Here is a 16002-nt window from a genome sequence, read left to right on the forward strand (position 1 = left end):
AGGAAAGCAGCTTCTTTGTACCTCAGCATCTAGTTCATTCGTCTTTAAAAAGAGCTGTTTTTAAATCTGTATTTAAGGTCTAGTTATACAGTGCCCCTTTCCTTCCCTTTCTCTTCTGTGTAACCCTCTTCCATTCTCCATCATCCTGACAAGGGTCAGCCCCCCAAGCCCTCCACATCAGAACTTTTTTATTCCCATTGAACCCTTCTGTCTCCTTTAAGAATGCTTTATCCTCCCAAACAACCTGGAGTGTGGAGAGGTATTCTCCCAGCCTCCTCACCTTCTCCAGGAGGAAAGTCAGCCTACACTAGGAACACAGATAAGTCACTCTATTGTGACAGAAAACAAAAGGCAAACACTCAGTACAAGTCACTGCATGATTTCTCCAACTCTCTGTAATGGTTGTCTTGAAACTACTTGGTGAATCCTTATAAATCCCTAAGCACCTGGTTAAAACCTTTTAGTGCTCATTTATTCTGTCTCCAATCCACTCTGCCGATTTACTTAATCTTCTGTTTATTCCATTTGCCTTTTTATCCTCTCCTTGACTTGCCTTGTTTTGCCAATTACCTTCTTAAGTCATTTTGAGACTACCCCTTCACATTTCACTACTTAATTCTCCTGTTAGCCTTCTGAATACTTGTATATTTTCCTTAATTATCCTTGATTTGCTTTCTTACAACTTAAGAAGTTGAATCTGGAGCAGAATCTGGATTTAAAAATTCTTCTCCTTCAAATGTTCTTCCATTTCTCCCCAGATTCAACTTCTAACCTACATCACTAGTCCAAACCCTTCCTTCTCCTTTTTCCACCCAAGTCCTTTGCACTCCTTTGTTCCTTCCCCCAAAGAAGCAGGAAGCCAAAGTTCTCATTTATGGGGTTGCTTTGAGCAAAGCTTATGAGTACTGGTTTGCTACCCCATCTTTGGTCAAACTACCAGAACCTGATTGAATCCTAAAAGAGAGATTGGAGCAAGTCAGAAAAAACACTTGGTTTTAAGTGGAATAAAAATGCCAGCTTCTTTAAATATGCTATTTTCTCCTGTCATGCTGATTAGTCATTACTTATCTCTCTCTCCCTTTAGTATTCTAAGTTAACAGTGCTAGAGATAGGGATCACAATTGAATAGATTGGTACTTAAGTATTCTCACACCAGTAAGTTGAACCTTTTTATGACGTATTTTTGTGTCTCCTGATTTTAAAAAATTATGATTTGGTTTTCATTTCTATGACAATTTAAGCTGGTTATAAAACCTCCCTACAAGCCATCTGCAACTTGAAGTGTGTAAGCCTCAGGGTATGCTCAGTTCAGTGTCATTGTTATCCCATTTGTTATAAATACACTTCATTTGCTGTCGACTTGCTTGACAGCTGTTAAATACAAATACATTTCATTTCCTGAGTTGACCCTACCTCATTGAGACCCAAATAAATGCCAAGCAAGTGACAGATTTGTGAAAATTGGGATTTTAAATCAAAATATTAAATCACATTCGTCAGAGTAAAAGTGGCAAAGTAGAATATTGGAAAAATCAAATCTGGTACTTTTAGGTGCTCTAGAATAGTAAATTATATGTTGTTTAAAGATTACTGTCAATGACTCTTTTTCCACCTTTTTGTTTGTCTTTTGTGCAGGAGGCCAAATAAGCTTTGATGTATTTCCTAATGGATGGGATAAAAGGTACTGTCTGACACTTGTTGAAAATGATGGTTATAAGAAAATCTATTTCTTTGGAGACAAAACCATGCCAGTAAGTATTAAAATATTTTTACATTTCCTTTATTCTTAGCATTTAATTCTAAATAGAAAAAAAAAATTAACAAATGGGCTTTCTCCACATCAGAGCGATGCTGAATACTTGACCATTCCCTCAGAGTTTGTAGCCGTGTTTAGGGATGGTGCTAGTCACACACATTCCTAAGCATTTTCCTAGAAACTCATAGTTCTGGCCACAAGAGAGTAGGGAAGGGAAGCACAGATGAGGCTTTCTTTTTTAGCTAAAGAATGTAGATTTCCACTGTAGGGAGAAGGAACAAAGCAGACTTATTTCAGTTTACTCTCTAAATGTTGCCCCTTTTTAGTTGCTTAACATTGTTTCAGTTCCAATGCTGTTGAAAATCTGCCCTTAGCCCAATCTGGTTTGCATGTTATAAAGATAGTATCTCGTGTGTACTTTTTAAAAATCTTAACTTATTTAAAACTGCATAGGACTTAGAGACCAGGTAGTTCAACTGCTTCACTTCACAAGTGAGACAACGGGAGACCCAGAGAGGTCGAGTATCTTGCCCAAAATTGTACAGCTGAGATTTGAACTCAAGCCCTGTGACTCCAAATGCACTACTCTTTTTACTGTCTTGCTTCCATTTGCATAAGTTGTTTTGTGAAATCCTTCCTTAAAAATTTTAGAAGGCAGTTGGTGGTGCAGTAGATAGAGCACCAGCCCTGGAGTCAGGATGACCTGAGTTCAGATGTGGTCTCAGACCAGACACTTGACACTTACTGGCTGTGTGACCCTGGGCAAGTCACTTAACCCCAACTGCCTCACAAAAAAAAAAATTAGACATGATTTGAGCCATATATTGGCAAGAAAGTGAAGAATCTCATTTAGAGGAGTTGCCATCCATTTTCTTTTTGTTTTTATGTGTATATATAGCACTCACACCAAAGGTGGCATAGGAGGTGATGGAAAATAGCGAAAATTACAGTGAGGGGGAAGGGGAGAATCCAGTCCACCTTACTCCCCAGTCCAGATTGTCAATTCCCACCACCCTAAGGACCCTACCTATCTGGTGTAGAAGATTATTCTAAGGTATCACGACCAAACCATTATCAATAGGATCATCTGGTTAGGCACTCAACCCATGAACCATGCTCTCTACTCCTGGCACAGAGAATGGATTGGCATTTAGCATGCCATTTTGGAATTTAACTCTTGCTTGGGAATATCCCTTGCTAAGCCGGCCAGCCAGCTATATGGCCAAGATCTTAATGAGATCATTGACTCTGCAACATATAATAAAGTCATTTTCATAAATTATTGTCCTCCAGACTGTCATAATAGTAATTGATTTTTCTTCTTTGACATTAAAGCAAATAGTATGAAATATGAGAAGGAAAAAGATATTAATGGAATGTGGTTTGGCAGCATGCATTTCCTTCAAGTGTGTGTTTGTAGCCACTTAGCATCATCTGTCTTAGAATTGAGAAAATTAATGAAGTGTTTTGCCGTTGGCAATGTACGTCACTGGAAAAAATCAGCCAACTTATATGGTGAAAACCTCATCCTTGGAGCCTTACCACAGTAGACTTTGTGATAATTCGTTGTATGATAGACATGGAAAGGATGTGAAATATTACCTAGTCCAACTCCGTCATTTGATAGATGAGGAAACTGAGGCCCTTAGAGGTAAAATAACTTGCCGAAAGTTACATAGCTAGTTACTGGCAGAATTAGGACTTTGAACCCCAAAACTTACGTTATCTACTTCAGAGTCCTTTCTGCTATACCATACTGCTTCATATAGCATAGCCTGAATTGAGGGTTGCAGAGTATGAGTGAGACATTTGGGGGTGAAAGGGTGGGGAAAAGGATGGTAAAGTTCAAGGCCTATCTCTGAGAAGCTTTTCCTGACCAGCCCAACCAGCTGGGATTTCCCTCTGCACTGAAGTCCTATAGCACATAGTGTCTATACTACAAACTTGGCACTTCTCACGACTTACATTGTTAATTATCTTTTTATGTAGAGGCTCTGTCTTCCTGAATAGATTATAAGCTCCTTAGAGGCAGAGACCACATCTTACACTTCTTGATCCCTAGCATCAAACACAGTACTTTGCATGAATTAAGCAATCATAAAGTGCTTGATTGCTTAAAGTGATTCGCCCAAAGCTATATAGTTGGTAACAGAAGTATGTTACGTCTCTTGACTGTAGTTCAAGAAATAATATTTGATAGCATGTTTTAGAGTACCTTCCGGTGAAGTTAAATGAGAAAAGTTTTGTACTTTTCATCCTCATGAATGATGTATTTTCATATAGATAAAATTATGTACCTTATATTCTTTATGACGGTGAGTGAAAAAATTCATATATGACTGTTGTATCTGGTTATTGAAATCATTTTCAGGATAATATTCATTTAATAGGTTCCATTTTAAAAATCCATTGCAAACTGTCACTATCTGATTTCATGCTGTTTCTTTTTTTCAAAAACAACTAGGAAGTATAATTATATTCTTTTCATATGCTAAGTAACTCTAAGAAGCTTACTCATACCTGCCTACTAAATGTCACTTTCTTTCATATTGAAGAAAGGAAGAACTTGTTGTTAACACTACAAAAGCTTACTTTGTTGGAAAGGTGGCCTTCTGAAAGGGTCTCGTTTGTTTATTCCACCTCACAAAATAGAATCTAATTCTTGACAGATGTTTTTTCTAGCTGTTATTCAGGGAACCCTCACCTTTCCCATTTTGGGGTCATTACCACTCTCCATTCTTTCTTTCCTACCTGAGTACCACCCATACCTCAGTTTACAAACCCTTTATCCATCATTCTGGCAGAAATCGGGATCTGTCTTTGGGTTCCTTATCTTATTCTTTACAGTGACTGCAAATGTATTCCACTCTCGGAGTAGCTAGGTGGTGCAGTGGATAGAGCATCTGCCCTGGAGTCTGGAGGACCTGAGTTCAAATCTTCATCAGACACATAATACTTGCTAGCTGTGTGACCCTGGGCAAGTCACTTAACCCCGTTGCCCCACCAGATAATTAATTGTTGAGAAAAAAAAATTGGGGCAACTAGGTGGCGAAGTAGATAGATCACTGGCCCTGAAGTCAGGAGGACCTGAGTTCAAATCCAGCCTCAGACCAAACAGTTGACACTTACTAGCTGTGTGACCCTGAGCAAGTCACTTAACCCCAGTTGCCTTAAAAAAAATGTATTCCACTCCCCATACGCACACCTAAACAAAATGACTTAAGATTCCTACTTCCAATGTGAGTGAGTGTTCTCAGCTCCTGCTCCCTTTGTGTAAACCCTCTTTGTCAGCACCAACTTATCCTTCCCACAGATTATAGAAGAGAGGTTCCAGCTATTCACCAAAATTAATCCTTCAGCTTTTGATACCATTCCCTCATGACTCTCTAGCACCTTGTTCCAACAGTCATTCTTTCCTTTTCATGGCACATTTGCATCTAGCCAACAAATATGTTGAGGTTTTCTCTTCCCCTCCCCCCAAAAAAGCCAATCCTTAGCATTTCTCTTCCATCCTACCTTCAGTTCTGTATTTGTCCATAATGATGCCAACACCTGATGCCTCTACTTATTTAATATTCACTCTCACCTTGACCCGTTGCAGTCAAGTCTTGATACTACTGAAACTCCATATTTGCTTGTAGTCTGCATTAGAATATAAGCTCCTTGAGGGCAGGAACTATGTTTTTTTTCCTTACTTTGCATCTCCAGCACCTTAGCATGGCACATAAAATTAGCACTCAAAAAATGCTCATGTACTGACTGCTTTTTCTAAGGTCACCAGAAACCTCCTGATAACCAAATCCAGGTGGTTGGGTTTTTTCCCCAATCCTTTTATACTGTTGACTACCCCCTATTACTGGATACTCTCTTTTTCATTGGTTTCAGAGACCATACTCTATTGATTCACCAGTCTCCCTGATCTCCCTCTTTGTCTCTTTAACTGGCTTATTATTCCTATATAACAATGTGGACATTCCAAAAGCTTCTGTTCTTTTTTTGTCTAAAGGTGCCATGGTAATGTCATTTGCACCTTTGGCTTTAACTACCACCATTAGGCAAATAAATAACACCCATATCTAGCTCTCTAGTCTGTACAGTCTTCTAATCTATACTTACCTCCCTACTTCTCCTACCGTCCTTAGGACATTTCCACCTAGATGTCCTCCCAATGTCCCAGGTATAACAGAAACAAAAGTTCATTATTTTCTTCGCTGAACCTGTTCCTTGTTCTGACTTCACTATTTCATTCAGTTGTACCACCATTCACCTAGTTTTCCCTATTTGTAACTTTAGGATTATTTTTTATTCTTTCTCTCTCACCTTGCATATGTAATCACAGCAACATAAGATCATAGAATTTGGTTGTGAAACTTAATCCTTCATTCAGCAAATGAAGAAACTTTGGCTCAGAGAAGTCCAAACCAACATATGTAGCTATAAGTAAACTGAAGTAGTAGCAGAAGGTAAAGGAAATTGATTTTTGGATCAACTTTTACTTTTAAAAATGCTCATTAGTAGAAGTGACAGTCATCATCAACAACAAACATTTAGTGAACCTTCTCCTTTGAGTATTGTTATAAGATTAGTGAACTGGTTTTTTAATGTCTTTACTTGCTATAGAGAAATGTATCAAGATTAACAAGAGGTACCAGTTCAGACTTCCTTGGAAAGATTTTTCAAGAGACCTAGGTAATTTTTATCATTCCAGAAAGCTCTCCTAAATTCCAAGATCTTCAGTTGGTCTGTGATTTCATCAATGCAGGTAATCCCTCAAAGATTACCAGCCATCCATTCCTTTCCATCCTGTGTGACTCTCGTTCACGTCCTACTATAAACTTTCCACAGGGGGTCCACTGAGTGTGCTATATTCATTCCTTCCTCAAGATCTCTTGACACTGCGTTTGTTCCAGCAGGCACATGGACTATCAGTTAGTTAGCCTATACTCTTGCTACATTACCAACCTGCTTCCTTTTCTGGCCATATACTTTTTGGATATGTTTTCATCCTCTTTCTTCTGCTCATTTCTTCATTGATAAGTTACACAGATTATTTCTAGCTACCACACATCGTGGGGGGGTGAGGTGGCAATTGGGGTTAAGTGACTTGCCCGGAGTCACACAGCTAGTGAATGTTACGTGTCTGAGGCCAAATTTGAACTCAGGTTCTTCTGAATCCAGGGCCAGTGCTCTATTCACTGCGCCACCTACCATACATCCTTCCATTGAAGTTTAGGTAATCTGCAGCATTAATTCCTGAGAAACTTATATCCATGCCTCACATTTCTTAGTGCTGACGTTAAAAAGACAAGAAGAGCTTGCAGTCATTTAATTTGTGCAGTTTCCCAAAGGAAGTCCTACCCCATCTTTTGATGTTTCCTATTTACTTTTTGGCCCAGCCCATTAGACATCAGCAGTGTTATTGCCAATATAAATGTACTGCTGAGTCAGCACTATGGGCTGTCCAACTGCATACCCCAGTCTGAACCAAGGGTTGATAATCATTGTGTCAGGGACCCTTTGACAGTCTGATGAAATCTGTGGACTCCTCACAGTAATGCTTTTTAATGCATAAAGAAACCCAGTTATGTTGGAATAAAGATGTAAAGTTTGTGGACCCCCTGATATCAGTCTCAGGTGAAGAGCCAACCAATGGTCTTAGACAATCATTATTCTTTATCCACTTGGTTTTTCCTATGTGGATAGTTAAATTGAAATTTTTTAAATGATTTTGGATCTCATTTAGGAAACTCTTCTTTGTTTGAGGGTTTAACATAATCAGCAAAACATCATTCTCAAGCAGGAGTATCTAGAGGACCTTGCCATCTATAGGAATCCCTCTTCGAATTGTTCCCTGACCTGAATGGCTTCCAAAGTATTTATAGACAGATTAAAAACTGGATGATCGTAGCGCCCTATGATTATGCTTTTTCTCTACTCTTCTATTATCACTGTAGAAATAGAAAGAGACTGACTTGATAAGGCTAGGGGCCTTTTTTGTTTATTGTTTCATGTGTTGCCTTACCTTCTAAGAAGGCAAGTGAAGTTGTTTATTTAATATTGAATGTTTATTATCATGACCTTTTTTTAGGTCAGTTTTAGTTACTTTTTAGGTCTTTTAGTTTTAGGTCAGTTATTTAAATAAGATGTATTTCCTCTGAGACTCAAAGACATTGTGCACAAATCCTCTACAAAGGATACGGAACTGGAAAGGAATTCTATTCAGCAACCTTCAGTAAGCCCCTAAGAGGTGCTTCGGATACAAGGACCTTACATTTTACTTGGGCAGTACATCCTGTACCCACATAAGTACAAATTACATGTGAAACAATACAAAGTAATTTCAAATGAGATTGCTAACAACTTGGGGGAATCAGAGGCGGCTTTGTGTCAGAGGTAGCAGCTGAGCTAAGCCTTGAAGCAAACTGAAGATTCCTACAGATAGGGAGGTAAGGAGAGAGTACATTGCTGGATGAGGGGTAAGGGACATAGACATCACTGCAGTCCAGTGCTTTCAGCTTACAGATGAGGAAAGTGAAAAGAAGGGAAGCTCCTAGTCCTGTATTATGTAAATAGTAAGTAGGAAAGGTGGGATTTGAATTCAGGTCCACTACTACTTCCCTACATCCTATGGGGTCAAACTCACTTAGAAACAAGGCCACTAAAATGCTCTGTAGCCATATTGACTTAGAAAGCCACATATTAATATTATTATGTTCTATTGTGTTTTTATTTTGTTAAATATTTCCCAGTTATATTTTAATCTGGTTCCAGCAGCACTGAGTAGTTCTGGGGACCACATTTGAGTTCTCTGGGCCACACCAAGCTGTTTTGACTTCATGTTGACTATAGGATAAAATCAACCAACATTTAAGGCTCTCCACAGTCTGACCACAACTTACCTTTCCAACCATAATTAATTTTCTTTTTGTTCACACCCATTACATTCCACCCAAAATGGACTTCTGTTTCCTGAACTCAGTGCATTTGTGTAGACCACACCTCCTGCCTAAACAAGGTTCCCATCTCATCTCCACCTTTCATTTCTTCCTTTTTTTCAAGATTCCTGTCACATACCATCCCCTCCTCTGTGACACATTTCCTGTTCCTCCTCAGCTGAAAGTGTTCTCTCCCTCCTACTGTTTCCAAGAGCATTTTGTAGTGTTCTCTCCTTGGTAGCCATCATACCCAACTTTGTATCATTATGCTTACTTGTGTACATGTTGCATTGCCCCTAGTAAATGCAAGTTCATTGAGGCCAAGGATTTTTAACTTGTAGCTCCCATAATGAGCACATAGTGTCTAGCTCATCATAGGTGCCAAATAAATGTTTGTTGAATCAAAGAGCAAATCCAAGTCCTAGGATGCCTCCCTTTCACCTGTTCCCCCCCAACACACACATACCTAGTGTCTCTGTACTTGCTTAAGGTGTCACATGCAAAGTAGCAGTGACAGGAGTAGAACCTAGATATTCTGACTCCAAATCCAATGTTCTTTCACCACCTTGCCACCAGAAATTAGCATTGGGAGTTGCAAAAAGAAAAAAGAAATGGAGATTATAGCTTCAGAGGATCATGGGATTTTGAGCTGGAAGGGACCTAGTTCAATCCCCTCATTTTCTAGATAACAGAGAGTAAGACAGCTTATGCATTAAAAACTGCCATTTAAAATAAGTCATTGACTAAATTTTTTTTTCTTAAAGTATTTTTCAAACAGTGATGCCTTTCTTATATAATGTTGCAGGTGATTTTATTGCACACATTTTTCTTTTTAAAAAAATCCTTTCTGCCTTCCTTCCTCCCAAAAAAAAAAAAGGCAGTGGCAGGTATAAATTAAAATAATAATAAAGATTATTCTGGAAGGCCTGACCTGAAATTTGAGCCTTGCTGATTCATATCCAATCCAAGAAACTCTTGGTACTTCATACATAACAACTCAAGCCCTGTCAGTGAGCAGGTGACTAATTTAGCTACTCATGAATCCAAACCTTATTTCTACCACTAAATTGCCCTTTGGCACTGAGTTGGGTATGATGGCTACCAAGGAGAGAACACTACAAAATGCTCTTGGAAACAGTAGGAGGGAGAGAACACTTTCAGCTGAGGAGGAACAGGAAATGCGTCACAGAGGAGGGGATGGTATGTGACAGGAACTTTGTTCAATAAAAGCACATAGGATCATAGGATTTAGAGCTAGAAAGGACTTTTGTAATTAATCCACCCACTCTTTTACAGCTGAGGAAAAGGCTGAGCAAAACAAAGTAGTCTGCACAAGGTCCTGTCACCTACAGGCCTAAGAGGTAGATAGTAGTGAGTTAGAGGATGATGCTGCAGTAATACTTTATATTTGTATAATTCACAAAATCCTTTTAACACTTATCTCATCTGATCTGCATATAACAGCTCTATGAGTTAGTGGGGATAGTACTGTCCATGTTTTATAGATATGGCAGAGACAGGAATCCTACCCATCTTCTTGTTCCAAGTCTAACAATCTTATAGTGGGTACAAAATAGGGGGATTATTCAAAGGTTCCTGTGGACAAAGTTTACTGAAAGTCTTATTTACTATTTGAAAACAAGTTTGTGAAACAAAAATCACATTGTGGCTGATTGAAAAGTTAGGTTAGCAAGTCAGCAAACAGCTGCCCGGCACTTGGTCTATTTACTTTCTCAGTGTTTCCCAAGAACAACTGTAATTCCACTGTACTATGACAACTGTAAGATGAAGAGGCATTGAACAGCTGCCAGGGAATTAATAATAACACCCTGTTCTATATGCTCTAGTTCTTCCTATTCAGTGAGAAGCAGGCTTTTTCCAGGTTCACTGTGCATGGTCTTTTGCAGTGAGGAGGGGAAAGCATGAATTGTTAAATTTTCTTATAATAGGTTTGTTGAAATAAGTCTGCCAACTTAGTTATCACCAAGCATCTATGTACTTCCAAACCTTCTGTTGCACTATAGATACAAATATTATTCAATACTGTGAGCTAAATGAGAGCTTGTATATAATAGAAGGCTGAAACAGGAATCAGAATATCTGTGACTTCTTTCTAGTTCTACTGCAGAACAGCCTGTCTGACTTTGATGCTCATGTTGAATGAATAACCTTGGGCAAGTCATTTCATTTCCTCTCCCAGGATCCATTTTCTCCTCCATGAAATGAGGGTATTGAGCTAGATGGTGTCTAAGTTCCCTTATAGTTTTGATGTTCTATACAGTCATCTTATTCATGAACACAATGAACAATATGTAGTTCGTCTTTCATTATAATCAGAAAAATGATGATACCCTACTACTCAAATTATCAAGAGCATATGCAAATGTTGAAGAAAAACAATCCAAGAATCCATTTCCTCAATACCTCCAACCGTCACCAAATGGCAAATATTGAGTTCTCCCTATCCTCAGGGCTAATTATTCTAGGCTTTTAAATATTAATAAGCTGGTTTCGCTGATAGATTATTGCTATTATTAGATTCACTACAGGGTAATATAACCACTTTTCTTCATCCTCTCCTTATTCTCTTTTATTTTAATTTTTGAAGAGGCAAGTATTTCTACGTTATCTATCCTTCCTAACCCCCCCCATAGAGCAAATTTAAAAACAAACCCCTTTATAAATATCTATTTAGTCTAGCAAAACATTCCCACATTAGCTATGTCTAAAACTGTCTCTTTCTTCATCTTAAGTTCATCCCTTCTCCATTAGGTGGTGATGATGCTGGACTCAAGGTTTATCATTGCACTGATCAGAGTTCTAAAGTCTTTATGTTGTTATCACCGAGTAAACTGTTCTACCAGTTTTATTCATTTTGCTTTGCATCAGTTCATAAAGGTCTTCCCAAGTGTCCTCTGACATGATTCATCATTTCTTAGGACACAATAATATTCAATTACATTCACATACCACTGGAAATTAGCCTTTCCCCAGTAGCCTCTCAGAGTTCTTTGAAAGTGTGTTTGTACATTTGTGACTTTTTTTTTTTTACCAAAAAGTGTCTTCACCCCACCTCTGCCAGTACAGGGAAGCAGCAGCTAATGGGCAGGCAGATCCCAGGTTAGATGTATCCTGCTCTTTACAGCACCAGGTTTCATTCTTTTGGAAACTGTTCGTCTTACCTATCCTCACTCCTCAAACCCTGCCCCCTTTTTTGTCTGTCCCTCTCTCCTCTCCTGGAATATGCCATAGAACATATATAAAACTGCTCTGCTTTTCATATGTTTTACAATACTGTGTCTGTGTAGGTACATAACATACAAACGGTGGTTTTTCATAGAAGAAAAACATGATCAGAGCTCTTATCTTCTCTTAGTCCTTCTCTTCCTAACTAGTCCGTGCAAATGCCCAAGTCCTAAAATTGCTTTCACTGTCTATGGTACTTTACCTGGTGAATACAAGCTGTAAGTATATTTTTACACCAAGGACAACTGTAAGATGATATGTGTACAGTCTTTCAGCTTTAAAAGTTATGTTGGAAAAGAAGTTCTGAAAAAGGCACAAACAGACCAAATTTTGTTCCTATCAGGAAATTTAATATATGCTTTAAAAATATAATCTTGTAAAATTTAATATAGGTATTAAAAAATTCAAATAGAAGTCCATAGTTTCACTTACAATTCAGTTTTTTGTGATTCATATGTGAAATGTTCATGTTCATTAATGATTACATAATACAAAGGAATTTTTTTAAAGTTATGTTGGTAAAATGATGGATTTTTAATCCATTTAATGATCTCCTCCAGAAGTGTCCCTGACTTATTTACAGAAACAGCTTGTCTTTGACAGATGTTGATTTCCATGGACAGCACAGCAGTTTATTGTTCTTTTAGATGCTTTTTATCTACCAACCCATTCCTACATGTACTTGGGAGTGGAGATGGGGGGAAATTGCTGTGAAAATGTTTCATATTTAACTTTTGAAAAGGCTGCTGTCCAGAAGTGAGATCTGAAATCAGCAGATACTCCACAGGGTTTAGAAGAATATAATCATTCATGAAACTCAGTTCTTAAATCTTTTTCAGACTAAACCATGGCAGCCATTTTGAAAAATTGAATTAGATATGGAAAAGCTCCAATGAGGCTTCACTTTATTCACCTTGAGCTGTAGTGATGTGATTCATCAGGGATTAGATGAATAATCTCAAGAGTTCCCTTCAGATTTGTGAATCTTAAAAACTTTAGTTTTAGCTGTAGTTTGTGAAGCCAGTGATAAAACATTGTGGAAGTAGACTGTTGTTATAAATATGTGAATAAAATTTTAACTTCAAGTATCAGTTCTTTGGAAATGCCAAATGTGTCTATATATTCATTTTTCCCTATTTGTTTTTATTGCATCTCCCACAATTTTCTTCTGACTGCAGTTATTTATAATACCGCAAATGCCACTTGTGTTACAAGTTAGCTGACATTTTTCAGAGTTCTGAGTGTGATGTGACATCCAGTTTTCAAGAAAAAGAACTTTGGTATAATTTTTTTTTACTACATTGATGGATTATAAATAATGTTTTAGTCTTAGGAGCAAATCACTTTCCCTCTCTGGGCCTTTTCTGCAGTAAACGGGGATCAGATAAGATAGATAATTTCTAAGGGCCCTTGTAGCTCTAAGTTTCCGTTTAATACTTAATCAGTTTTGTGGATAGAAGGAAAGGAACTAAACCAGTCCACAAAATATAAACATGATTTCCTTTTATAAAAAATGGCATATTCCAAGAAAAGGTTTTTATCTTTTTTTTTTCACCTCAGGTAATAACCATACAACTTGTGTTTTGTTTCTTGGTTAAGGCCTTTTTTATTTTTTTAAAGGATTAATGAATTATCAGTGTGTTTCTCATATCTCTGTTAAGACTGAAGTCTTTGATTTCTCTGGGAATTTTTGGCTCTAAAGTAACAACAATCACATGCTAAGAAGAGGTAATGGTAACAACTCAAACCTATTTATGTCTTTCCTGTGTTTATAGGGTGGGAATGACTATGAAATCTACACAGATTCCCGAACAGTAGGCTATTCAGTGACCAGCCCAGAGGACACACAAAAAATCTGTGAGGAGCTTTTCTTATAGTCTTTTACTTCCTGACCTTAAGACTGAAAGAAACAAAGTCATCTCAAAACTAGAGAAGATAACAAGCCTCAGAAGACTAATGCATCACCATTTCAAACTCAAGAAATCCTCCTCTGCCCACCTCCAACATTCACTTGGGCTTCGTAGCATGTGTTGAATTCCTGTGAGCAGTGGTCAGAAAAGAAAGAGAAACATATCTCTGCTCCTAAATTAAAGTTAGATCCCATCTTTCATCTTTTTATCTGGAAAAACTGAGGAAACAGAATAGTTCTGATATGTGGGTCCTAATGCAACAGTTGACTCAAAGGAACATCTAAGACAGTCTTTTCCCATTTTCCAGAGCAAAACTAAGATGCGTAATTACAGTGTACATTTGTCTCTTTGGAGAACTTCTTATAATGGAAAAGGAAAGGTGACAGTTTAGCTACAAGGTACAAATTGACCCAGTAGGGCTCCTGTGACAGAACGGTTTTACAAACCCTTCCCAAATTTAAAGTTGTGCACATAATTGGACCTCTAAAACAGCAGCATAGTATGGGAGACTGTTAGCTAATGTTTCTTACGTGAAAAATTGTGCAGTTCAAAACTTCAACCCACCACTCACTGAACGGAAGCTGCTCCTACTGACTTTGGGAATTTTATTAAGGCTCCTTGCTTTGCAAAAACTCCATTATTCAGGTTGAATGACTTGTGTCCTCTTCTTAACCTCCATTCCTTTCTGTGAAGCTGATTTCATATGACCAGTCAGATAAATGGCTAGATGACAGCCAGTAGAAAACCCGTCCCTCAGCCCGGCACTGCTGGAAACTCTGGAATTGACTTCTATTTGAACAGCACAGCTAGTTGGCCTGCTGTATCACAATAACATCTGTCACTCACTGCCTTTGATGGGAGAGAATGGAGAACATCTTGCTAGCAAGTGGTTGCTGAGGCCAGAATAGCCTTCTTCTAGGAGCCTGCCCTCATGGGCGCCTCAGTTTACAAAATCCAAGCTGGTCTCTTGAACAAAACGGTTCTAGAATTCTCCCCAGCCTTCAATAACCTTGTTATTCTTAGTTAGGCTGGCTGAGAAATGCTTCTACCTCCTAGCTACTTTAAAAGGTAACCAAAAAAAAAAAGGCTAACTGACCAATTAGCAATGTGAAGTTTCTCATCTTTTCTACTGTTATTTATTAGTCAAAGATGCTATCTACTATTGATAAACTCTCACATAGGATTGAATACTTGCTTTAGAAGGAATGGGAGCATCTGTGGTTTCACTTATTTTCATTAACTGCTTCAGGACTTCCTTATTTGAATCTAATGAAAAATGGGACAAAATCAGAAACCCCTTCATCCGTATTATAACATACTCCTAGTGAATAACAATTTTCCAGGAAAAATGTACTGATCTTTCCAATGAGATGGTTTAAATGCCCTTTTAAAAAAAAATCTTAATAAAAGAATAACACCTCAGGCACTTCCTCTCTTTGCTGCTGATAGAGTTGAAGGATAGGTAACCATAACAGCAGCACTAGCACCAGCAGTCTACTGCCAGGACTTTGTACCAATTAGATTTCCTATTGCCTCGCTTCCTCTCTAGTGCCAGCACTGGCAAAACTAATTAATATCGATGTGGCCCATAGCATGCAAGCAAGTACCAGGGAAGGGAAGACTAAGCCCTGCCTAGCTCCTGCTATCACACTCCTAAGCATAGGTCTGGTGAAAAGATTGGGGGTGGGTGGGACCCATGAATGTTCTCTGCTCCCACTCAAAGTGTTGTACATGGCATTTCTGATTAGTAAGTAACAGTCAGAAAATGGGACCAATGAAAATCTTGTTTTCTTTAACACTGCAAATGACATGATGATGTACAAAAAGATTTCTTTTCCAAATCAATAAAATTTTACAGTTTTTAGCAAAAGCACCACTGTTTTGACATTACTCAGCTAACTTGAGTTCAGGAGTTAAGGTTTGCAAGGTGCCGGGCAATTACAAAGTGAGTCATTTGATTGCTTGTGCTGTACAGATGAGACAGCCTAAATGTACCTCCCATCCCCATTTGGTATTTGGTTGAACTAAAAGAAGAAGGTAGCCCTTAGAAAGGTTTAGAAGCAGTTATTTTCTCTGCTTCCTTCCATTTTTATTACTTTATAAACTAGTAGTTAAACTTCACCTCCATCTTAGGACTTGCCAGCACTGACTTGAC

General features: G+C 38.2%; 1 protein-coding gene across 1 annotated transcript in view; it reads left to right on the top strand.

Annotated features, from left to right (window-relative positions):
- The window catches only part of PMM2 (phosphomannomutase 2), a 32111-nt gene extending 16391 nt beyond the window's left edge, over positions 1-15720 (top strand). Inside the window, exons 7-8 of the mRNA XM_020972933.2 lie at positions 1636-1751; positions 13713-15720. Coding sequence (XP_020828592.1) covers positions 1636-1751; positions 13713-13814 — 218 coding nt within the window. The 3' untranslated portion in view covers positions 13815-15720. The remainder of the gene's footprint in view (positions 1-1635; positions 1752-13712) is intronic.
- Positions 15721-16002: the final 282 nt, after the last annotated feature.

This window comes from Phascolarctos cinereus, unplaced genomic scaffold (assembly GCF_003287225.1).
Source record: "Phascolarctos cinereus isolate Bilbo 61053 unplaced genomic scaffold, phaCin_HiC Scaffold_4;HRSCAF=312, whole genome shotgun sequence".
Taxonomy (NCBI): Eukaryota; Metazoa; Chordata; class Mammalia; order Diprotodontia; family Phascolarctidae; genus Phascolarctos; species Phascolarctos cinereus.